This window comes from Larus michahellis, chromosome 6 (assembly GCF_964199755.1).
Source record: "Larus michahellis chromosome 6, bLarMic1.1, whole genome shotgun sequence".
NCBI classification, from domain to species: Eukaryota; Metazoa; Chordata; class Aves; order Charadriiformes; family Laridae; genus Larus; species Larus michahellis.
In genome coordinates, this window is record NC_133901.1 from 24,168,749 (window position 1) to 24,192,823 (window position 24,075).

At 39.2% G+C, this 24,075-nt stretch overlaps 1 protein-coding gene across 13 annotated transcripts in view; it reads right to left on the reverse strand.

Annotated features, from left to right (window-relative positions):
- TRIP12 (thyroid hormone receptor interactor 12) overlaps nucleotides 1–24,075 on the reverse strand; it is a 79,031-nt gene that overhangs the window by 39,386 nt on the left and 15,570 nt on the right. For 9 of the 13 annotated variants that reach the window (XM_074590894.1, XM_074590892.1, XM_074590890.1 and 6 more), the window contains exons 2-4: nucleotides 13,807–13,953; nucleotides 5,978–6,103; nucleotides 4,213–5,015 (exon numbers count right to left, since the gene is read on the reverse strand). In XM_074590894.1, the coding sequence (XP_074446995.1) occupies nucleotides 4,213–5,015; nucleotides 5,978–6,103; nucleotides 13,807–13,904 (1,027 nt within the window). In that variant the 5' untranslated portion in view covers nucleotides 13,905–13,953. The remainder of the gene's footprint in view (nucleotides 1–4,212; nucleotides 5,016–5,977; nucleotides 6,104–13,806; nucleotides 13,954–24,075) is intronic. The other 4 variants (XM_074590898.1, XM_074590897.1, XM_074590899.1 and 1 more) reach the window with 1 other exon arrangement.

Genomic DNA, 24,075 nt, shown 5'->3' on the forward strand with positions numbered 1-24,075 from the left:
CCAACCCAGACATCCCCAGCTCTTGATTATAGTCCCACACAGCCCATCACAGCAATTAAGCCACGTATCTCCAAACTAGTCATCTTATTTCCTCAATCCCTAACCCACAACTCTAAGGCTCTAACAACCATCACAGGCAGCACTGTCACCTGCAATCCCAAATAAACTAATTCAGAGCTATTTTCAGATTCCTTTCTCCCTCACCTCTGCCAAATCCCCCGAAGAAAGGAGTTACACACCGTTCAGGCTCCATGTTCACCTTCATGTGGCTTTTCACAGTACCCCAATAACCTCTCCAGCCCCACAAATCTTAAAGTATTAGGAAGAGCCTTCTCAGTCAGCGACAGCTACCCTAGGTTACCCTGCTCTCAGCACTCATTGCCAGCTTCCTCCTACTTAAGGGCCACAAGACACTACAGAAAGGCAGTAGAGATTTCCCAAATAATGGAGACATAATTCAGCTTGGGTTTTTGTTATCACATAATCAGTGAGATGACCCAATTTGCAACATTTAAAAGCCCCCACAAAATGTAGGGCTTGAAAGGGATGTGAAAATAGTCACATCAAGAGAGCAAACCAAGAAGCTTGCCTTCCCCCCTCCCCCCAGTCAAGAAATATTTATCTACAAAAATAGAGGTGAAAAACGTTAAGTGTAGCCTGGTTTTATTCTTCAACAAATTCTATAGCTATTATTCAGTGATGTCACGGCTCAGTTACACAGACCGCTGTGTAGCTGAAGACTCGGAAAGTCACCTTGGCTGCACTTAACACCTATTAATTATCCAGTGAGGACTGGGCAAGAAACCTCAGGGTATTCCTCTCCAACACATGAAATGCTTCTGCAAAGATGGCAACCATGTCTCTCCTTATTCTTCTCTTCAGTAGAGTAAGCCAACTCAGCTCTTCTAGTTTTTCCTTCAAAGATCACAACTAGTAATAATTCTTCTTGTTCTTCCTGAACTGCAATACCCAGAAGTGAACAGCATTGCATTTATCCAGATATGACCAACCATATATATCAGCCGGAATAATCTCCCCTCTCCTCCCACTTTTCTTCCTACGACTGCTCCCCCCCATCATTTTTCCTGAAGCTTCTGGAGCTCGTTAGAGTTATGTTTGCATGTTTGGTTTTTTTGTTTATCTCCCACTAGTTCTAGAAGCCCTACTTGAAACTTCTTCAAACATCTGTTTCATATTATACCGCTATACAAGCCTACTGAGTTTTAGCCTTCACTTTCCACACAGGATTACTATGACTTCTAAAGACACATTCACAGGTAAAGGGGTGTACAATTCAATAATTTAAATGAGATCTGTTTGCCTTACAGCTTTAGAAAGCTTCAGAGGTGTTAACATTTATGTGAAAAATCACCTACTTCTGCTCCCTTATCCTCTAAGGGTAACAGCCTTCTACAGAAAACAAGTTTGAACTTACCCATTCTTCCTTAAAAACCTACCATGGAGGTTTATTTTCTTAACATTTTCTTGACACTTCTCAGCATTATCCAAAATGTGTATTTTCTTAAAATATTTCAAATTTGTCCTAATATTTTCAAGTTAGTGAAGCTGTACGACAGGCAAGTTATTTTTTTTAAAAAAGGGCTAAGCTAACAATAGTTACTGTTGATTCTAAGATCACTTCTATCTGTTGTCAAAGAGCCCTAATACACTATTTGAAAGGCTGAGACTATTTGAAAATATCATAAAGTTTAACACTTTTCTTCTATTCTAGGTTGGGTTTTTACTCTTAGTGATATTCAGTATAATCACTTACTCTGATCAATGATCACAGAATAGTTTGGGTTAGAAGGACTAGATGACTTAAAGGTCTCAACCCCCCTGCAATAAGCAGGGACATCTTCAACTAGATCAGGTTGCTCAAAGCCCTGTCCAGCCTGACCTTGAATGTCTCCAGGGATGGGTGATCTACCACCTCTCTGCACAACCTGTTCCACTGTGTCACCACCCTCACCGTAAAAAATTTCTTCCTTGCATCTAGTCTAAATCTTCCTTCTTTTAGTTTACAACCATTACTCCTTGTCCTATGGCAACAGGCCCTGCTAAAACATTTGTCCCCATCTTTCTTATAAGCCACTTTTTAAGTACTGAAAGGCCACAATAAGGTTTCCCCAGAGCTTTCTCTTCTCCAGGATGAGCCACCCCAAATCTCTCAAGCCTGTCCTCATAGCAGAGGTGCTCCAGCCCTCAGATTATCCTCATGGCCCTCCTCTGGAACCAATTCTTTTGATGCGGCCCAGGATGCAGCAGGCTTTCTGGACTGTGCGCACACATTGTCAGCTCATGTTCAGCTTTTCATCTACCAGTACCCCCAACTCCTCGTCAGGGCTGTCCTCAATCCCTTCATCCCCCAGCCTGTATTGATACCAGGGGTTGCCCCAAACTAGGTGCAGGATGTTCAATATAATAACCATTGGAATAAGTTTTGCTGTAATCTACAGTAAAATAAAGAGGCATTAGACATTTTACACTTCCTAGTACCACCTCTAAGCACCTGCCCCTCCTGCCCTCAAATTGAGACACCATCTAGAGAAAGTAACTTTAACCTCTATTGAGCCTAGAAATGTCTCTCACCATGCTTTGCATCCCTTACCAGTGACTTTTTATACATGCACACCCATGCCAACTTGGGTTTGTGTCATATACTTGAATGTCTTAGTTCAAGGTAAGTTTATTTTTTTTGCAAAAAAGGTTCATGAAAGAGTTAAAGGTAGTCAAGCTGGCTTTCTCAGTACATTTGTTGTGGAGACAGTTTAGGCTCATATTCTCAATGTTGTTTTTCAAGCTAATCAACACCACCTCCCCTTACATTGTGCTATCCCACCCTTCCCCTTCTCACTCCTTGCTGAAGTTTTGTAGCTTGTCACATAAATTACTCTCTGCCTTCACCTTCTCGTTGCTCACTTGTTGGAGGAGAATTCTCTCCTCCTCTGTTGCTTTTCTTCATTGCTAAAAAGTTGCCTGCAACAAGGACGGGCTTTGCTAATAAATTGTTGGTCAGTCCCATTCTTGCCTGATTCCCACAGACTTTCCCCTCGCTCCACCCTGTGTGAATTTGGAGTTTTTACTCTGGAATTCATCACCAGTAAGTCTTGAACCATGGAGAACGTAGATAAAACCTTGCTATAAAGAAAGTACCCCCTCTTCCCTTCCCCAATGCCATTCTTCCTCAATTAGGTTAGGTCATTCCAGAATCAATTCCAGAATCAATCCAGAATCAATTCCAGAATCAATGCAAATTGCTCCAGTCATGCAAGTTATCCAAAACAAGCCTGTTCAGTCAATTAAATGTATTTTGATTATACAGGAAGACATCTAGTTGTTTATTTCTTGTTTATTTCATATATTTCCTGCATAAGTATTAGTTATAGACATGCCCCAGTTGGGACAGGCTACCTGTGACCATGTCTAGGTAAAGGAAAAATAGTAAGCAAGCTTAGGAATCCAACTTCTTAAATCACGTTTTAGAGAATACATGCTATATGCAAATCATACAGTACACAAAGGCAGCATAATACATTTCAAAAAAATTATATTCAAGGCAACAGAGCTACAAGCATATCTGCACAGTAGCAAGCAGGTCCTCTGCTTGGAGGCAGCCTATATTTCTTAGTGATAATGTCCAAGAATAGTACCTTGTATTGAAATTCAGCAGAGACGTGATGTATTTTGCAGGAACAATTTAAAAGATAAAGTGACTAACATACTAGGCCCCCTAGGTTTAAAAAAAAAAAATCACTGTTCTTAAAGTAACATCATAGATCAGTAACATCACAGAAAAGTGGGCTTGAGACAAGAAAACATGTACTATCTAATTTTTTTTTCCAAGCATTTAACATCCCCACTTCAGGACAAAAAGCTTAAGAAAATGAGAAAAAACATCTGACGGGAGGAATATAATCAAGCGAGTTTTATAACATATGTGTCCCCATCACAACATCCAACTATTTTGCATATATTTTTAAAATTGATTTGCAAGACAGAAGTAACTTAAACTTACAGAACACTGACTGTACTTAAATCATCTGCTTTAGCTGCAAATAGTTCCAGTCACAGCTTTACTTAAAAGCTCTGCAGAACACACAATTAATTTCTCTAAGAAGATACAAGAAGCCTAAAATCAATAGAAGTATTTGTTTAGAAGACTTGATTTTAAAATATATGTGCTTATTTTTCCGCTAAAGAACAACTTACTTGCTAGCTTAGCCTGTAGTCCTGAAGGTCCAGGTTTTGATGTCTCTGACTTGGAAGAGCCTGGTAGAGACAGTTTTGTTTTAGGCAGACTGACTTTTGGGCTGAATCGAGCAGCCCAGTCAAACTTTGAAGAGCCACTTGTTTTACTCGGTTCTTTGTCCCTGCTACTCCTTCTTGGACTGGGGCTGGATGCAGAACGGGAACGTCTAGCCTTATTCTGGTCCTTTCCCTGTTTCACTCTGGCACCCTGAGGAACAGTAGAAGAAGCAGAGGCAACAGCAGAAGAGGAGGAGGATGATGTAGAAGCTGAAGAAGAAGAATCAGTGATGGTGCTACACCCAGCTTTGGCTGAGGTCACCGATTTTGAAGCCAGCTTGGAGAGTTTTGCTGACTTCTCTTCAGCGCCAGTTGATTCAACTGCTGAACCACTCTTTATACAAGACAGATTCTCTGTCCTTTTCCTTTTCTGACTTCGGGAGCTACCAGCAGCTCCACCCTTTCTGGTGTGAGCCTTGCTTGTTGATGGCAATTGTGTAGACTTCGGCTGTTCTTGGTCTAAGTGTCTTCTCTTAGTTTTAGTATGTGGCTTGTTAGTTTCCAAGGAAGTTTCAGTGTGTTGAAGTGCTTTGGGTTTTTTAGCAGAGCTAGGAGAATTGGTCCTCCTGTAATCTGGACTAGCACTGCGTTTAACTCCTCTAGAATTGTCTTTCTTAGGCACTTGCCCCGTTTTTTGCTTTTCTGAAGTATTGACTCTCTCTGGATCTCCTTCTTGTGGTATTAAAACAGCAGATGAACTACAGCCTCTGTAGAAGCAAGCAAGAACAGTGTCAGTATTGAACTCAAAAAAACCTCACAGTTGCAACAGTCTTGCAAGATACATGTCAGCATTCTCTAATAATAAAGGAAACTGCAAGTCAGAAACACTGTTGATTATTAAGTTTACACTGAAACAAGAAAAAAGCATGCTTATATGAGAACAGGCATATTGCAAATCTTCGCTAGCATGAAAACTAAAATAAATTGCAAGCTAAAAGCACAGTACACTGCTTTTTTAAGAGGACGATATGAGGTAACTTAGATTTTACTATCTGATTTTTTTTAATACATATGTCAACTGATTAAAAAAATATTAAAGCCATGAAGCTATCATCTGAATGTTTGAGAATATAAATTCCACAAGAGAGTAAGGAGTGTTTAGAAATGCATAACTAGTCATAACTGGATTCTAGTTCAAGGAAGGCTCTTAATGAAAGGATAGTTTCTCATTAATCTTGAAACTGAGGTAATGAATCACAGACAAAAATGGAAAAATTCTCTTCTACATGACAGAAAACTGTCCCAGTGTATATACAGCAGAAGTGTAGGAAAAGCAGACAAATTGTGTCCGAGATGATTACCCTGAACACTGGCATATTTTAGATTATTACATTTCAATTAATATTGGAAATTGCTCAGAACTCCTTGGGCAACCTTCCCCCAACATGACACAGGAAAAGGGGAGAAAGACCTTGCAAGTATTCCAGGACTAGTTATGCAGAAATCATTTCCTCCCCATCACTGATGGAATGGTCTTAGTTGGTGAATTAAAAAACAAAACACAAACAGAATGTGAAACACTGAAATATATCCACTGAATGAAATACCTAGATTAGTTAGAAATCTATTAGACGTACATTTTATAAGAAGCCTGTATAACTAGATACATTATACACAGTTGTGAAAAGCAGATAACACTGGTTAACTTATGAATATGAAGTACAATTACCTTTTAGAAAAGTGTCCCTTGGACTGCTCAGAAGTAGTATTAGACTGCACTTTGGGTGTCTTTGAAATAGATTTTCTATTCTCAGGAGGGCTATGTGCCTTATGTTTTGCCTGCCCTAAATGTGACCTGTCAGCAGAAAGTCAAAACAGAAAGCTATCAGGATTCCGGGATACAGACACAAACCTGCAGGTGGAATTATTATTTATTTTCGGACCATTTACAAATATTAGCTTACAGCTTCAAACCTTTCCATATCAACCCCTAAGATTAAAGCAGTATTTCAAAAGAATCATCTGGTGCAGTTACAAATCAATATCAGTGTAACTGTTCTGTAAAGCACAGTTATTTAGTCATTTTAAATGAATAAAGCAACTTCTCACACCTGAGCTGTGCAGATAAATTCACATTTTTCTGATGTGCAAGATTACTGAATTATTCACTTAACCATTAAGCTAGCACAGTAAGGCACATGACCTGCGCACCTGTCAAAGAGCTCTCCTCAGAAATAAGATACACATACTCATCAACCTCAAGATTCCATGCATTAAGACTTTATCTAGTTATGAGTGTTTACAAGTTTGCCTCTCTGCTCTTCAGTTTAAGAAATATCAAATGCTCAGAATGGGAATGCAACCAGTTCTACTCAGTAGGAGAGCTCAGGCCTGCCAGTTGTTTTCTGGCTGCAGATTCACCAATTCAAAGGACTGGGAGCTGTTTGGCAACAGCTGAAGTAAGAGGAATGAAGAGATGCGTGCTACCGATGAAGGCAGTCAGATGAGACAGGAAACCTGTGATGTCAGAGAAAGGAATGAGTTTCACTTTAGATAAGCTAAAAGAGGCCTTCCAAGCAGCTTTCAGCTGCATGCAAAAAATGGTTTATTGTATGAGCCCTGAATGGAGGACAAAGATCATACTATACCATAGATAAAATTAAAGACTTAAGATACATCTCCACTAATTCCACAACCATTTTCAAAACCAATAAGAATTACCATCTGCAAGACTCAGGGACAGCTTATCAGCATTTAAAGCAGCATAGTATAAATAATTGCTACGGCAAGAGACATCTCACTTGTACTTCCCTGGATAAAACCACTTTTGACTCAGCTGTCACCAGGAAAACTCTAGTGTTCATATCCTACCTATACGGAAACTCCAAGCACCACTAACCTTTATGAAACCTCAAACTAGTCTAGTATTAATGCTGGAAGAAGAACTGCTGAGTATACACCTATATGCCATTAATCTAGGCTATCTAGTCCTTTGAGTTGAGCTATACTAACATCTTTGAATCATATGGGGGGAAGATGTATAGACTTCAGATTTTTGCATCCTGTTCCAACCCCAAACATCAAAAGTTTTAGTCCAAAAAAGCAGAAGAGTTCCACAAGCTTTCAGATAGCTTCTTCCAACGAAATGCCAGAAATCTGGTAGCAGAGGCAGAACTAAGCCTGCTAACTGACCAGAAAGTTTCACCATCCTCTTAGGTATTTCAACACAAACCTCGACATAAGCCTCAGTAGGAAAAAAGTACCAAGTACTTAAGTGATAACCATTTGATAATTTGCTTACAGAGTCAAAGTGGTAAAACTTCAGTAATATGACTGTTTTTCTTGACAAGCTTCCTTTCTCTGTTTTCTTCCAAAGTATTCTCATTTAGTCACTCAAACAGATGAATGCACCTAGACAGCACATATTCAAAACATTTTCTGTGGCTCATCTTTCTAAGAGCATAAGTCTGAAAAGATGAAATTAACAGCATCTTCCCCATACTCCAGTAATTATTTTTTTATTTCTCATACTAGAAGAAATCATTTTTACTATCAAATGCCAATTAAGTGAAACAGTTAGATCTTTAGCTCACAACAGTAAACTCCATGAAGGTAAACTTGGGAACGTTGCACCTAATTCCGAGTGTCTGGATTTTCCTTTTCCTAACAAAAGATTAAGACATGAAATTTCACTTTCCCCTTGAAATATTTTTATTATGGGAGTAGCAGAAGTTATTACATAATTTACACTTGGCAAGAATCTCATTTTTTATGTAAGCTAACTGATCAGGGCTTATTTATTCTGAAGTATATTTTTAAACTTCATTTAAACAAATATTCTAGCAACAGGTATTCCAAGAGGCTAAATTCCTCATTAATGATGAAAAATTATAAGGTAATTATTTATGAGCTCGTGTTTGTCCATTTCCATTTGCAGGGGCAGGTCCAGAAAAACTGAGCCCTTGCTGCACACCTTCAAGTGTTGTTTTGGGTTCCATTTGTTTTGTGGGGGGTTTTTGGTTGGTTGTTGGTGGGGTTTTCTTCTGTTTTTTTCCCCCCATTCTTTCTCCCCCACTGCCACCACCTTCTCCCCCCCTCCCCCCGCCGAAAGTTTCATAACCCACTGCAAGGCTTCACTCAACTGAGCAAAGCTGTCTGCTGATACACATTTTAATTCACAAGCAGACACTCAGCTTAGAATAACAGGTAGAGAAGTGGACAAGTGACCCACCATTTAGTTTGCGGTGTTTATATAAACAGTCTCGTGGAAACTACCAGCCCTTAGCCTTCCTTAGCAAAACCATAATAAAGAACCAACTAGAACCAGTCCTCAAAGAGTTACTCTGTGCATATGAGAAAACCCCGTGCCTTTTGAAGTTAGTTAATAAACAAAGCGTTTCATCTAGATCATGTTCCTCAGCAGCTGAGCATGAGGTATTAAATGCTTCCAAATATGAAGTATACAAAACTTTCATACTTTACATACTTTCTCTCCTCAGAAACACTCCACCTGTCCTCCCCACTAATTCAAACATTAAATTCAGTTTTTACACAAGTCTCAGGTAAGACTTTAGTCAACATATTATCAAGACTGGTCTAAAAAACAAATCCTGTTCAGAACAAAAGTAGTATAACTGACAAAAACATTCTTCTTGCTTTAGTATTTGAAAAAGGTCATCCCAGAGGTTTTTCCAGACTCTGCTTATACCAATGTCCTCTTTTCAGCTAAAACGGATCTCTTCTTTCTCATTCAGCCTGCAATCCCATGTGCACAAGAACATGTATATATTATACTCCAAAAAATTAGAATTTGTATCAAGTATCATACTTTCATACACAACTGCAACAGTGTAGCAGTCATTCATGTCAAAATTTATATCCTACTTAAATACTGCTGTTCCTAAAGATTTCAGGAGAGTGACAATATGCAGATTAAAAGATAAGTGTCACTATCATTTCATGCCACTAAACAACAAAATTTCTGCAGCACTAGTAAATAGTTCTAGTACATAGGACTACTCCATACCAATATACTGAAACATTGCTTACAACTGAAAGGAACAGTCAGCTGCACCAGTTTCAGAAAAGATCTTACTGTGTGCCTCACAATATCACTTCCAAACTGTTCCCATTCAAAGTAAATACTATGGCATTACTGGGAACTTAAGACACAGGGGCACAAATTCTTCAACAAGCATAGTGACAATGCAGATACAGAGTCAAGAAAGTGACAGTAAGTACCTTCCACCCTCTCCTCCTGGCCTCATGAAAAGTGCTCTCATTAATGCATCTGCTTCCCACTCCTCTTTGGTTTACTGCTGCAAAGGGAAGCTTTAGTATCATTATTGCTTCCTTACAAACCTGCAAAGAGTCATCCTTCAATGGAAAGTGCTGGAAAAGATAGTTCAGACAAGGGTTCATGCTGTACAATTAGGAATGTGCCATTGTAAGAGTAATTCTACATTAGGAGGATAACACTGCAAACTCTTCAATTTGGTAATAAAGCCAGTAAGAACTATAACTGTAACACCTAAAAGAACAGAAAGTCATCTAAAGTTCAAAGTTATTTCAACATCTCTAGTGACAACAGGAAGTGAAAAATCACATTAGTCCAACTTTACCAAGGCCAGTTTGGTTATGTGCATACGGGGGCGGGGCAGAAACAGTTCACCAGCTAACACATCAGTTTTCAAGCACACATCCCTTGGCTTCTTTTAGAGAAAAAGCACACATCGTAGATGCTAAGTTTACTTCCAGTTTGTGCTGCAAAATTTCTTCAACACTGTCTGTGAGCCTAGCATCATTGTTCATTTTGAGGGGGTTTTTGTTGTTGGTTTTTTTTTAATAAACACAACTGTAAAAATCAAACACTCAAAGCTTATTTCAAACTACTGTGTTGAGTGTGAAATTGCTAGTAAAACCCAAGGAGAAAACACATCACAGGCTTCCGCAGCTCATTTTGACTGCAAGTATTGATGTTATTAGGGTGAAATCAAGTAAGCCCAGCCTAGAGGAAAATGGGTTTCCATTGCTGCTTCCAGGTTAAGACAAATCTGCAAGTATTATATGTCACAGGAGTATGTTTTACACACTAGACCAGAGAGGAGTTTGGAATTTACAAAGTCTTCATGCAAGTGAACAGTAGCTTCTCAGCAAGTTAAACTGATAAAGTTTTAACAGAAGACCTTTAAGCTGCAAAAGAGTTGAAGACTATAGGAAGACATGCATTAGTATTTCAGCTTGGAAGTGATATAATTTTCCAGCCTCTGTCCTTCTTAACATCTTCCTCAACTGAAGTATACAGTAGTGTTCACTCCAGTCAGAGCACAAGAGACAGAGTAAAGGCTACGACAAAGGCATTTGGCTATACTACCAATGGCTATACAACCACTTGCTTACATTAGATTAGTAATTTCAGACTTCGATGTGAAGTCTACAAATGACAAACTGCACAAACTCTGAGTTTTTGTCACTTAATTTGTGTTTTGAAAATGCATGCACCTCAGCCACAAAAAAGCTGTTGCATTTCCAGCATTTAGAGAGCTATTTATACAAAGCAGAAGTGTCATCAAGTACATAAGTTCAGACAGTACCGAAACTTGTCCTTGCTCGAAGAGTTATGATTACATATCTATGACCAAAGTAAAGTAACCTCCTCCAACACTTCAGAAGGTGTGGCCCTTACGTTTGCTTATAAGCTTTGGGGCTAATTTTAGGCATGAAGCAACAACCCCCTACAAACCTACATTACTGTTTAATTCCCTCTATAATACTAGCGATTTTTGGTTGGGGTTGTATATTGGATTTGTTTTGTGTTTTTTTTTTTTAAAAAAAACCCACGTTAACCTAATGAAGTGGCTGCATAAAATCTCATACTATCTGTACAACTACCTCAACAAGTAGTGCAGATCAACAGAAGAAAATTTGTAAAGATATTTGCCACTGAGGACGAACACCCAGGCATTTCAATGATTCCTACTTCATAGCAGACCAGATTATAACCATGAGTGACCAGGATGCATGAACTGCTCTCCTAGAGCACAACTTCCAGTTTAGTTTCATCCAAAAAGATTCCAATTCAAGTGCTCCAAGACCATTCCATGATGTTACCCAAAGCACAGCAGGTGAGGCTGACAGATTTGCTTCAAAAGAACATTCCCAAGTAAAATACTAACATAGATGCATCCTAAGTTCACAGTTATTTGCACAATATGAGCATATTATTGAAACTGGTCTTTCCACAGGTTTTTCGTTCTATTTAAGTGATTTTACAACTGAAATTGAAGAGTTTCACTTTACAGATGAGAAATGAGAGAAAGAGACTGGAAATAAGTTAATGTCTCAAGCGGCCCAAGAAAACTAAAGTAAGAAAAGGGGGCTGGGGGGGAGTGTTGTTTACTTTTTTTTTTAAAATATAGCAGCCAAAGCAGTATGTATCACCAGAGTATAGAAAGGCATAAGGAAGAAGGTACATGAAGCTGTGAACTCTAGACCCTCCTATGTACTGCTCAGCAGCAAAACTAAAACATACTATCCTGCTGCATCCTAGATGCATGGAAGTATGAGTCCTGAGGTTTGTGTCTTAAGACAGGCAACCAGAGAAAGAGTGGCTGTTATCTGAGAGCCTGCCTATTTCCATTTCATCTACAAGCTTTTCAAGAACATGATAGATCTGTCTTACATTGTTCCTCGTACAATAGCCATTTCTGCCCAGCAGCTTACTAAAAAGGAGATACAGAAGACAGTAAGAGAAACTGAATTAATTAATTATAAAGTTTATATTAACCAGCATCTTTTTCACATGCTTTGCCAGACAAAAATGCTTTTTCAGAGATGGAAAGGCAGGGGAGGTCCTGTTCTAAAGAGTCTGCATTTTCAAAGAATATGCAAGGCTTCCATTCTCTTTACTTCAGCAAAGAGCTTTGCTTCCAATAAAGGTCTAACATAGTTCAGGACTGCATACACTCTTGCTCATGGAAGTCTGACTGACACAGATTTGGTGAGGGTGGAGAGGCCCAGTCATTTAAGACAAGTGGCATCTTGGATCATTGTGTAACAGATCACAACGTACCAAAACACCAGATAAGTAGCTTTCTTACAAGAAAATAGTGCTACCCCTGAAATTCTTCAAGTTGTCTGGCTCACTGCAGAGCTCCCTGACATTTTGCAATAAAATCTGAATAAACAGTAGATATCTGAAGAAGAATCCCCCACCACATGCCCAAATAACTCACCTCTAGTTCTTTATTCTAGGAAGGGGGTTATTCATCCCACATTAAGTTTAGTGTAAAAGGAAAGAGCTGGTAGGGCAATATCTAACTTAAACATTCAGATGTAGAGATAACACAGAATAGAATGAAAGCTTCATCATGCTTCATTTAAAGAAGGAGTATTGTCCAAAAACAATTCTAGCTTGCAAAACAGTCAGCTACATAAGGCAGCAGCTTCCCCCTCCTTATACTACAGAAGTCCAGGACAGAAGCCTCATGTTTATCATCTGCTTTTCCATTTGTACAGTAGAGACTAGTTTAGAAAAAATGAAGCTGCATTTTGCAGATTGAATTATTCCCACCAAGGTCCCTTAGAAGAACATCTAGCCTCCTTCATCCTTTCAGTAGTATGAAGTCTAACTGAGAACAAGGTCACTATTAAAAAATATACCTCATCATTATATGTTATAGCCTGATTCCTTCATAGTAAAAACCCTTTTACTTTGTGCCACTGATCTGCAATATTTTAATACTCTTATACCAAAAAAGCCCAAGCTACATATATTCTAACAACTGTACCAGTAACACCTCTGAGGAAGTAGAGTACAGACAGATGCTGCCCACCATGATACTATAACCTTCCTTCATCAGGCTAATATTTTAACAAAATTACAGGAAGACCTATCCATACAGGCTTCACCCACTCAGATGAAAACTCTTAATTCCTTGAAGGACATGGCACTAATTATACAGTCAGCATCGACAGAAAAGTTTCAAGGATAATCTTTGTTCTGCGTTGTAGAGGCAACCACTTACAGAACAAATACAACCTGGTACACTTGCTCACTAGTACAAGTATATTAAAGGATAGCAAATCTTCTGTTCTTGAATTATCCAGAAGCTGTACATGATTAACATGCAGTGCAAGGGAACAGAAAGGTGTCAGTAATTCAGTCTTCTCCAACAGGGACACGGATTCTCCCAGATTTCACACACCAGAGTCTCCCTGTCCACCTATCTGTCCATCATGTTCCCCCACCACCACTGTTTTTGTTATCAGGGAAAGAACAGGGCTTAGGAATTTGTTACTACCTCTGATTTTTGGAATATAGCACAGTTTCACTTTTTCCCCATAGATCTTCAGCTAGAATAGCAGTAGCACATGGCATGATTGTGAGCTATCCATGTTTTCATCCCATGCAATAACAGTATAGATAGCATTTCAGGGGCAAAAAGATTTTACACAGGTTTCACTGCTGGATTGGAAGGTGAAAAGCTACATTCTCCAATTACATCACATCAATTTTGCTCTTATACATTAAAACACACCCATAGAAAACAGTCGTACCTTCCTCCTACTGCGTCGTCTTGTGGCTGGGCCCCAGCAGTGTTCCTCTGTGAACGTCGCAGTGACCCCCCTGGATTGTTATTAGGCCGGTTGGACATTGGCACCTCTCTCCTGAAGGGACATACCCTTTCTAGACACTATCATTCACTGCAAGACAAGAGAGATATAGTCATAAGACACGTGGCACAAAGACTCACAGCTATCAAGAGGCAGAAGTAAAATGCTATTGTTTGAGCAAAAACTTAAGACAAAAACCTTTAAACAATTTTTAGTTAAAAGGTACACGGACCAAGATTCTTCTCAAGAGCATTTAGACCCCTAATACAGAACAACCAGTTTTCAGTTTACATAGCATATAGATGACCTCTTAGACTAGATGATGACCTTTAAGGGTCCCTTCCAATCTAAGCTGTTCTATGATGACACACTTCTTTTCTGGCAAGCTTCTGTGATTATTTTAAAGAGACAAGACAAGCGCAATTTAGGAGAACCTGTATTTGTCAACATGAAGGAAAAGCACACTAACTAGTAAAACTCAATGCTTGACAGAGAGCAATAGTATTTAAGTATTTTAACTGTCACTGTGGGAGATGACACCGCCAGTTTCAGGAATAAGCAGCAGTATCCACGAGATTACAGATTAACTTAACTACTGTGCTTTTAAAACAGCTTCTTTCTCCAGTCAGATTTATGCAACTTCCAGTTGCACAAAGAAAGATATAGTAATTCAGGAAAAGAGATCTAGCTATATAAGCAAGAAGTTCTTGCTCCTGAGAGCTTAACTGGTGGGAAAAGGTGTTTGAGACAGAAGAGTTAATGAGCGTACACAATTATTTTAAAAAAAAAATAATCAATACAATGGCTTTGTATTAATACTTTTGGAATTGCTTTGTGACTGCTAGAGGTCTACAGGTATTACTTTGGTAGTTATTTGTGGAAGACTAACATAACACGCAGCTGCAGTCCTCAGAAACAGAGGTATTTCAAGATCAAGCCTCACTTAGCTCCTCAAAGAGAGGTAACTTTCGTATTCTGTACTAAATTGGTATTTCTAAACAGAGAGCATAGCAACAGGACCACAACCAGCAAATCCAGTTTTACCATTTCTAATTGTGTGGAATCTGGTTAAAAAAAAAAAAAGCATTTGCAGGTGAAAAAAAGCCACAAGAAGGAAAATAGCCAAAGTTTAAGAACACAATGGTGTATATGCTGATTCAGCATCTACTGTATCTATAGTACAGTAAGCAAGAAGTCTGCCAGGAAAGAGTTCAAAACATTTCAGCTGCAGATAACTAAGGCTCAGTTCAAATTCGAATTCCTGCAATAAAATAACTCTCAAAACCTGGCATTGTCAGTAAAGGCAGACAACACTCGACTGTAATTGTCTATTCCTCTGAAAGAAGCTATAGAAGTGAACAAAAGTGAGTAGAAAAAAATCCTAAATTATTCCATTTTACTGTAGGCCATAAGAAACCAGGCACATAAATTGTTATTATGCAAACCATTACCTCGCATGCCTAGTAAAATGGCAAAAGGAACATGTTTACAATCAAGACACCTGCACAGCACAAGAAATTAGCGATCAGGATTCTGCTAGCTCAAATTCAGTCTTATTACACTGTAATGACACAGCCTAGTACCTAGAACTCCCAGTTAGCATGCCAGAAATATTTTAAATAAGCTCTAGCAATCAAGTAAGAACACAAGTTAAGCAAAAGAATTGCTTCCCATCCTAATCCCCACATCGCAGGAGTCAAAAGCATCTTTTAAAACTTCTTCACGTTCCACTAACAGGTCAAACACAGCAGCAAGAGCAGAAAGTACAATCAATTAACAAATCATTATCTTTATCTTGTTTTTTTACTTATGTTTAGAAACTTGAAAGAATATAGGTGGACCACAAAATACAGTTGTTCAATAAATCCTGTAGCTAGAAGCCTTGATGAATGGGAAGTTGAGAAAGCTGTAAAACCTACTCCTCAGAAGCTGAGCTTCCCCTCTTCATGATTATTCCTCTTATCCTGACTCCTTAGTCATAGCAAATACTCCCACCAACAGAAAGGTTTAGAGTAATATATGGCACCTTCAGCCTACAACTTCTTATACTTCGGAGCACAAAAAGACTTACAATGGAACAGAAAAAGCCTACTATAGCTGGTAATTATGCCAGCTTGCTGGTGCAGCCAGATTAGTCAAATTGAGGAAGTTGCACCCTCTGAGTGGTAACATTCTCTGCAGAGGCAAGACAAGGATCCCAGCATTAACCAGGCTGAAAGCTGGCCAAGGTTCCAGCAGTACCAAGGGGTCTAGCTGAAGTCCATCACAGGCACTGTCAAATGCTGTTGTGCATTCTCTCTATTTCTTTGTTTTCAAACACCAAATGAAAAAAGAACTAAAATCACTTCATAAATATCAGCAAGGAGGCACCTTTTGTGTCTTTTCTGAAAGAAGCGAGTAGTGTCCCCTCCTGTACAAAGGTCAACCAAGGTTGAAATTGGGTACTAATATCAAACTATCAGTCATACTATGAAATGGTTGCCGTAGATCTATTGTATCACCTTGTACTGACTATAAGAACACCATGCATTCTAGCGGGTTTCATTCTGCAAGGAGCAGTGCTCACTCCAGAGCTCTGCTAGGTCAGCCACATGCTTTCCCGCCCAGGGCCAGTACATGGGCTCCTCCGCAAGAGTTAGCTGCAGAAAACATCACACAGGCAATCCTGGTGCTGTCTAGGAAAACCGGTTTAATGTTGATCTGTCTGGGTAAGCCCGCCACTTTAAGTAGTCTGTGCTTAAAAGTTATGCAGCACAGTGTGTTGTCATACACATGATATTTTCAGCTGTGTAGAAGAATGAAGTGGCAGCTGTTTTATCCTGTAAGGCATCTGTCAAGTCAAGATGATGTCCAGAGTTACCTTCTATATTGAAGCCTCTCAACTTAACTGCATTTCTTATCATGCAGCATGTTACCATATGACTCCCAGTTTGCCTTTAAATATAATGCTGCTTCATGATTCAGCTACAACCTTTAACATCAAAGCATTAACTTAAGTCTCACTACAAGCATCTGAAGCCACACAATACCATGTGCCCAGTTAGTCCATGCAGGGAAAAGATCTTCAGTGAGTCACAACTGTCTTCCACATGCCAGAACAAGAAAGAGCTCTGAGGTTCCTAAAACTGAACTGTTCTCATTCAGACAACCAACACCATCCATCTGTGAGCCTTGCTCCCAGCACTTGGCTTACTCTTCCTCTTCTTTAGATACTTAAATTCAAAGGAGATCCGTAATCCAGTAGATCAGCTGAATGCGCTGGTCCAGTCCTGTCACATTTTAAGACAATTTCCTCAACTACATTGAGCATTCTCCCCACACCCACAATAAGAAAAAGCTACAACTGTATATCAGACCTCCGTGCTTCAGTTGACAGGCTTTGTGATTTGACAATTTTAAGTTCAAGTCGTCTTCTAGCATAAAGTTTTCTGTAAATAAGCCATTTTAGCTAACATTTCACAACATATTCCTAACTGTAATGATGCCAAATCGATGGCCTGTAGATGCTCTCCTCATAAGCAGACTCCTTAAATTGAGGATGAATACTAAAAAAGGAGCATTTCAAATAAACGCACAACATATCTTCTGAAGACATCTAACAGCACTGGCATCTAATTGTTATTATATCACACAGTATTACTGAGTTTTAGTAAACACCATTTGATTAACATTAAGTCTTTTTTGTTAACATACAGGAAAGCAACTAGAATTAATTTCTGTAGCCCTAACATACCTATTACAAACATTATAGCTAATGCACAGGCAACGTATTACTTGGAGAGGTTCCACAGGAACATGAGATATAAAACCCACCTGTCAGCTTGCAGTGAAGCCTTTACCTTTCTTACCCATGAAAAGCCAACAGGCAGTGACTAACACTTTTCCATATCTTTGAAGCAAACAGAGGAAACTGACAACTACAGAACAAGCCTGTATCAGCTTTTACTGAACACCAAAAAGCACTCCCTGAAGGATTAATGTAGGCTACAGAGAGGAAAAGGGAATGAATAAACAGAAGCACTCCATCTGGCCCTAGGGCCACTAATAGCATAACAAAGCAAATTGGTAACAACGGCTGTAAAAATGGAACTGAACACTTTCACAAGAAAAGGCCTTCCTTAATCTACTTGGATGAACTCTAAAACTTGTTTGGTTTTGTTTGGGGGGTTGGTGTGGTTTGGTTTCGGGATGGGTTTAAGTTTTTTTGCAAGTCGTGCTAGTACAAGAATTTTTCAGGCTCTTGCACTCCAATTTCCTGAATATTTAAAGATATGCCTAGCACCTCTGCCTGTAATACTCCATCAGAATACCTGTTACCTGCTTGGATTTAAGTACAGTACACTGGTCAGCATACTTTCTATTTTGTACCTTGGCCAAAAAAAGTGCCTTACTTAGTGCTGCTGCAGCAAACCAGCTTCTCAAAATTGCAAAGACTTACTGCCCTGAAGACAGTATTAGGCAAAAGAGGGGGAAGAAGGAAAAGACAGGAGGATGTTTATATGCCTTGTAAGTTCAGAACATTTTCTTCCAGTAAGTTGCACATCTTGCCAGCAAGAACCCAAAGTTCGGCATACTTATCAGAAAACATTAAGTCTAAGACTTCAGATTTGTATTCCTTCACTTCAGTGTGGATAACATTAATTTACTTGATCGGCTGTATCTGTGACAAATCTAGTCAGTTAAGGTAGAAGCAACATTCTAAATATACAAGCATACAACACATTTAAGAGTTGAGACATTAATTGCAACTAAACTCAAGAACTTACTGCACATGGTTCAGTAACCACTGAATTGGTTTGGACCTACATTACTTCATTTTAAACTGATCTCATAGCTGCACCTCATTTTTGCTCACTGCTTACAAGGTTCTCCTTCACCTGCAAACATACACACCTATTTTCTTGCCTTGCAAGCAAGCACTTGCAAGCACTCATTCAATTACTTCTACTACTTCACCAGCTGACTCAGAAATTCATTAAAATTACTTTTTAGTCCAGTTAGTTGCTTTAAACTGAGTCTTGTGCAGCTGATTTTGACACAATACTCTTCCTTACTATACTCTCCAAATTCAATAGTTATTCACTCTGCCCAGTTCTTTTCCACTGCAGTCCTCACCTCCAAACATAAATTTCATGTGAAAGCTCCATGCAGGCAGAAGCCTATATTTTCAGTTGTCTGTAGAAATATTTCATGGAATAGTTTAGGGAGTGGGTACAACATACTGAAAATGTCCTAGAAAAGCCTTCTGTGACATCTCCCAAATTCTCATCATCCCTTCCTTCTTCCTGACAGCACATTTCTACACACAAACAAGGGAAAAGAAACTGTCCCATCAGCTGCAAGGTGCTGTAAGGTACAGCAAGGTGGATGGATGTTGGCTGCGTTCATGCAAGTCCTGGGTTATTCAGCTGCATGAAAGCTTAGAGCCTTAAAGAATGACAAGCTTTTCTTCTTCCAACATAGGAAGAGCAAGTTACCACTTATTTTCTTATCTGCTTCCATTTCTACCTTCTCCCCACTGATAGCCATAAGCTGCCTACATGATTTAAAGATACTAGAGTACACTAAGGCCTACCCGCAGCATTGCATCTAATGATGTAAAATTCACATGGTGACTTTCATCAGATTAACTTATTTTGATACAGCATGGTATTCTTCTTAGATTCATTTACAATGGAGGAGTTCTTTTTAATTCAGCTACTCTGTAATCATTAGAGTAGAAGCATTTCTTAACCATTTCAAAAATAGCCCATACATTAAAGAGGTATGGATACTACAGAAAACTTCTCAAATATTAGTAGACCATAAATACAGTCAAGCTATGGACTCCACAGAAAAAAAGAAAAAAGAAAAATATCAGTAAAGGAACAGGAGTTACCCCCTGTTCCACTGACTTTACAACAGCCAGCCATCAGAAGACTATCACAGCTTTCCGGCCTTCCTACATTAGGAAGAAATCAGCTTTCCCTTACACAATCTTTCAAGAGCTTAGAACTCGCCTAGCCTTCTAGCTGAGGCAGTGGCAATGCAGAAGGCTACCTTCACAGAATCAGCAGAACAAGTGGGTAGGAACTTGAAAGGATGTAACCACCAGGGTAAGATTCTCTAAACTGCATCTATGCATGTATGTTTATAATGACGTATAGACAAGGATTGGGAAGAGAAAGACTTGGCATGGAAGAGGAAGGGAGGAGAGTTAAAAATGTCTCCATTTGTGATGCCATGGTTCAGAATTAGGGGAAGCTATACTCTTAGTCAGCAGTTAGAATATTCATTGCCTGAAACTGAAGATTTACCATTTCCCACAGGAAATAAGAACACTGAAAACACCTCTGACAAGATGCACACCACTGTTCACTAGTGGAATGCCCAGGTTCTTAAGGCTGTGTGCTCCAACATACACGCCATGACCCCAAGCCAACAAAGCAGCACCTTTACCTACTGACTTCTGCTTGGTGAAAGAACTGGAAGAAATCTGTGCAAAAGATACCATAGCTTGCAAACATGTAGTCTGGGGAAGTCAGAGGTCAAGTATTGTTTAAGACAAAGTCTAAATACATGCTATCACATGCTCCAGTGCTGATAAGAACAGTTTTGTGATGGTGGGAAGACTGTGAGTTGCAGAAGCTGAACAGCCTCTCCTGCTTAAAGCAGGCCAGTTGAATTTGAAGTCCGAGACTGCAGAGACCTTTTGCTGGGTCTGGTATGGAAAAGCAAACTGAAGATGTCTTCAGTGACCTGAAAGCAGCTTAAAACCTTGTTCTGTAAAGGCTACTGAGATCTGGCACCCATCAATGCTTCAGAGAGAACACAGTCCATTGAGCTGTACACCACAGCCAGAACTTTAGTGAGTCTTTTTGGGCTGTGGAAAGTCAAACTGAAATATCAAACAGGGCACTACTCAGAACAATAAAGAAGCACAGATATCACTGGCAGATGGCTTCGTAGAGCACCTGCAGAAGTTAAGCAGCAGAACACGTTCATCTGGACAGCTTAAGGGAACAAAAAAAATGCTGCTTATGTTCTACTCTGCTTATGTTCTACTCCGTATATGGTTGTACATGATACAGAGGTGAGCTCAGGTCTGTTTGTATAGCTAGTGTCCCCAGCTCATGGAACACAGGAATCCATAGCTTCATTTCATTACTGAAGAAAGAATCACCATTTTAGTGCACCGAGAAGCTAAACCAGGACTAAAGCTTAACTAAGTTCTTGCAAGCTGGTTAAGGGGGCTAGCTAGCATTAAGATCATAAAACCCTTCATCTCCTATACTCCTTTCCTCTGGAAGACCAGAAGCTGCAGTCTGAGGAAAAGTAGTAAAGGAGCCACAAGGAACAAATATCATGCTGTTTGTAGACATCGCTCTTCAATTCTGCCACCTCACTGCTTTGTTTCTCTTATGTTCATCAAGGACAGAAGTATTACGAGTTCTTTGGACTGCATTTTGGTTCACAAAAGTACACAAGTGTCATTCAGATCTTAGCTCTTCATCCAAAAGAGAAGAACAGAAAGTATTTCATTTTATTCTCTTGCTTCTCTATAATTTAGCATTCTGTGTCTTTGGAAGTTAGAAGTGTTGTAAACAGCAACTACTCCTCTCATTTTTGAGAGCATCAGCAATGGAGTTTATTATAAAAAACAATCTCTTAGAACATTTACAAGGGTAGATCACACCTTAATTCAAAGAATCTGCCCTTGTTAAAAAAAAAATAGTCAAAGAATTAAGTAGTTGTTCTCCAAATAAACTAAGTTTGTGACCTTTCTATGTCATTATTTGTAACACATCCAAACTAGTCCAATATAAGTTTTCCAACAGTGTATGGTTTGACTTGAATCCATTAATGAAGGAAGGGAACGCTCTCAGTGGCAACATGCCAGGACTCAACACTTCAAGAAAATATTTTCATGTTTACAACACCTGTAGTTTCTTGGTCTTCAGTACTCTGTTTTGTTTTGGTTTTCTAACCAGCTAAACATTAAGTTCTGTTGCATAATTCAGTCAATTCCATAGCAGTTAAATTTTTTCTGCTCACAAATATAGATTATCATAAGATAGCATAAGAACCCAGAAACTTGTGAATCAATCTATATTCGGTAAAAGACTAGTCTGATCTGGATAGCTGCAAGTCAGTCAGCGACAGCTCAGCTTCAGAAGTCATCCAGAGATAGTTAAGCCATTTCAGTAACGTGAAAGATTTGTTACACCACATGGAGAACGCGTACATAAAAACATAGCAAACATTAGCTGCAGAATACTGTACACCAGCTTGTCTCTTTTTTGACAGATCTTTTTCATTTTTAGCACAGCAATGGGAAAGAGAAGGGAAAAGCGAGGAACAGGTATGTTCAAGGTTTATTCTTCTGTATATCTGCATCAAAGCAAAATTTCTCTGCCAAATCAGATCCTAAAGCAAGAGCCTGACTTCACATCTACAGGAACCTTAAACTTACTGTTATTGACAAGCTGCTAGACAGAGAAGTTTACACTATCGGACTCTCACTAAGCAATTCTGCTACCTGGTGCTAATACAAGTGCAGTTCAAACTTGTTAGCAACAACAGAAATAATACTTATTTTCCTTTTTTAAATTAAACAAAGGCAAACTGATACATCCAAGGGAGAAGAACACATTTTCCAGCAGCCAAATTCTGACCAAAACTCTGCTATTTGTACCCAGAGTGAATTTTCCTTTGTTTCTAGCACACTCCCAACAGAAAAAACATCACAAGCAATAGAGGTGAAGTCTCATTTGTCCTTTATTTTCAGCTTCTCTAGAAACTCTTGTTTAGTAGGAGCCAGAATTCACTATCTGTGTGGTGGCTTAAGCTTTCGCTAACATTATAAAAAAACATGCTGCCTGGCAAGCTTGAGGGAGAACATTCTCTTCAGAAGAGGGGAATGAATTTGAATGAGGAGCTTTTACCTTCTGTGAGACAACACGAACAAAAGCACAGAATCCCTCATGAAGTACAGACCAGTGACACTGCCAGAAATTAAGACATGTTGGCAGAGAAGGTGGTCAAGTTAAGACCAAGTAAACAGGTGCAGCAAAGTTGGGGCAGGGGGCATTTGTTAGCAGTGAGGAAAAAAGGTAGTTGAGAAATTAGTGCAAATTTCAATTTAGAAGCTTGATTTCAGTATTGTCATGCAAGTGAAACAAGAAGTATTCAATATCATCACCTACTCCAAGTCTGCCCTGCCCTATACTTAATGCCCAGCTGCCTTTGAGCTGCATAGCTCTATTTACTTCAACATTATGAGTCTGAATGCAGAACCTACTGCTTCAACAGCCTCTTCCCTATTCTAACCCCACAGACCAGATGGTGCCTCATTTGCACTTTGCCATTCACCTGCATCTGGCACACACAGCCCTTAAATAAAATCAAGTGCAATAGTACTTCAAGACAAATACTGATATGGTACATACCCATGTCGTACCTGCAGAGCCTGTTAGACAATACATGCCCCAAGTTGCAGCACAGCAGGTTGCCTGAGCCCTGCCAAGCTCCTAATGAACTTCTGCCAAGCTGTCTTGAATTACAGAGATACCTAGTGAGCTCAGTGGCTAGCAAAACATGGTTTGGCCACCCAAAGTCTAAATTAACATAAGATGCTCTCTGCAATCTTCTAGGCAACTCAAGGGGCAGGTGGAAGCAAAAAAGAACTTAACTTTAATTAGCCACTGGAATGAAGAAGTGCAGAGACTAGATCTTACAGAATTTCCAGCTGGAAGAAGAAACACAGAAAACAGTTGACATGTACAAGCAGATTAGACAAGTGCCACAGATAAACCCAAGATTACAGGTCTAGGGGCATTATGGAGATCTACCTTGAAAACAAGGTAGAGAGGGAGGAGACTGGGTCTTCATTTTGATAATATTCAGCTGCAGCTTGAGACAGGTTTACACACAGAAATGCCAAAAGTTGAGAAGCCTGTTCACTCATACTAGAATGTCTTAAAGAGAAACACTTTAAAGCTAAAATAAATTTAAAAATAATCTATGCTCCCAGGGGAAGGGAGGAGGGGAGTATTCACCTGCTATCTACTTAACTGGAATGCTTCTTAAGTTTTTCCATCTTCAAAATACCATTTAGAAAAATTTTGGACAAATCAGGAAGATCTCACGAATTTTCCTTTTGTTTTTCTAATCACTGATATTTATCACTGACTCAAGCTGATGCCTATTGAGACTTCCTTTCCTAGACTGTCT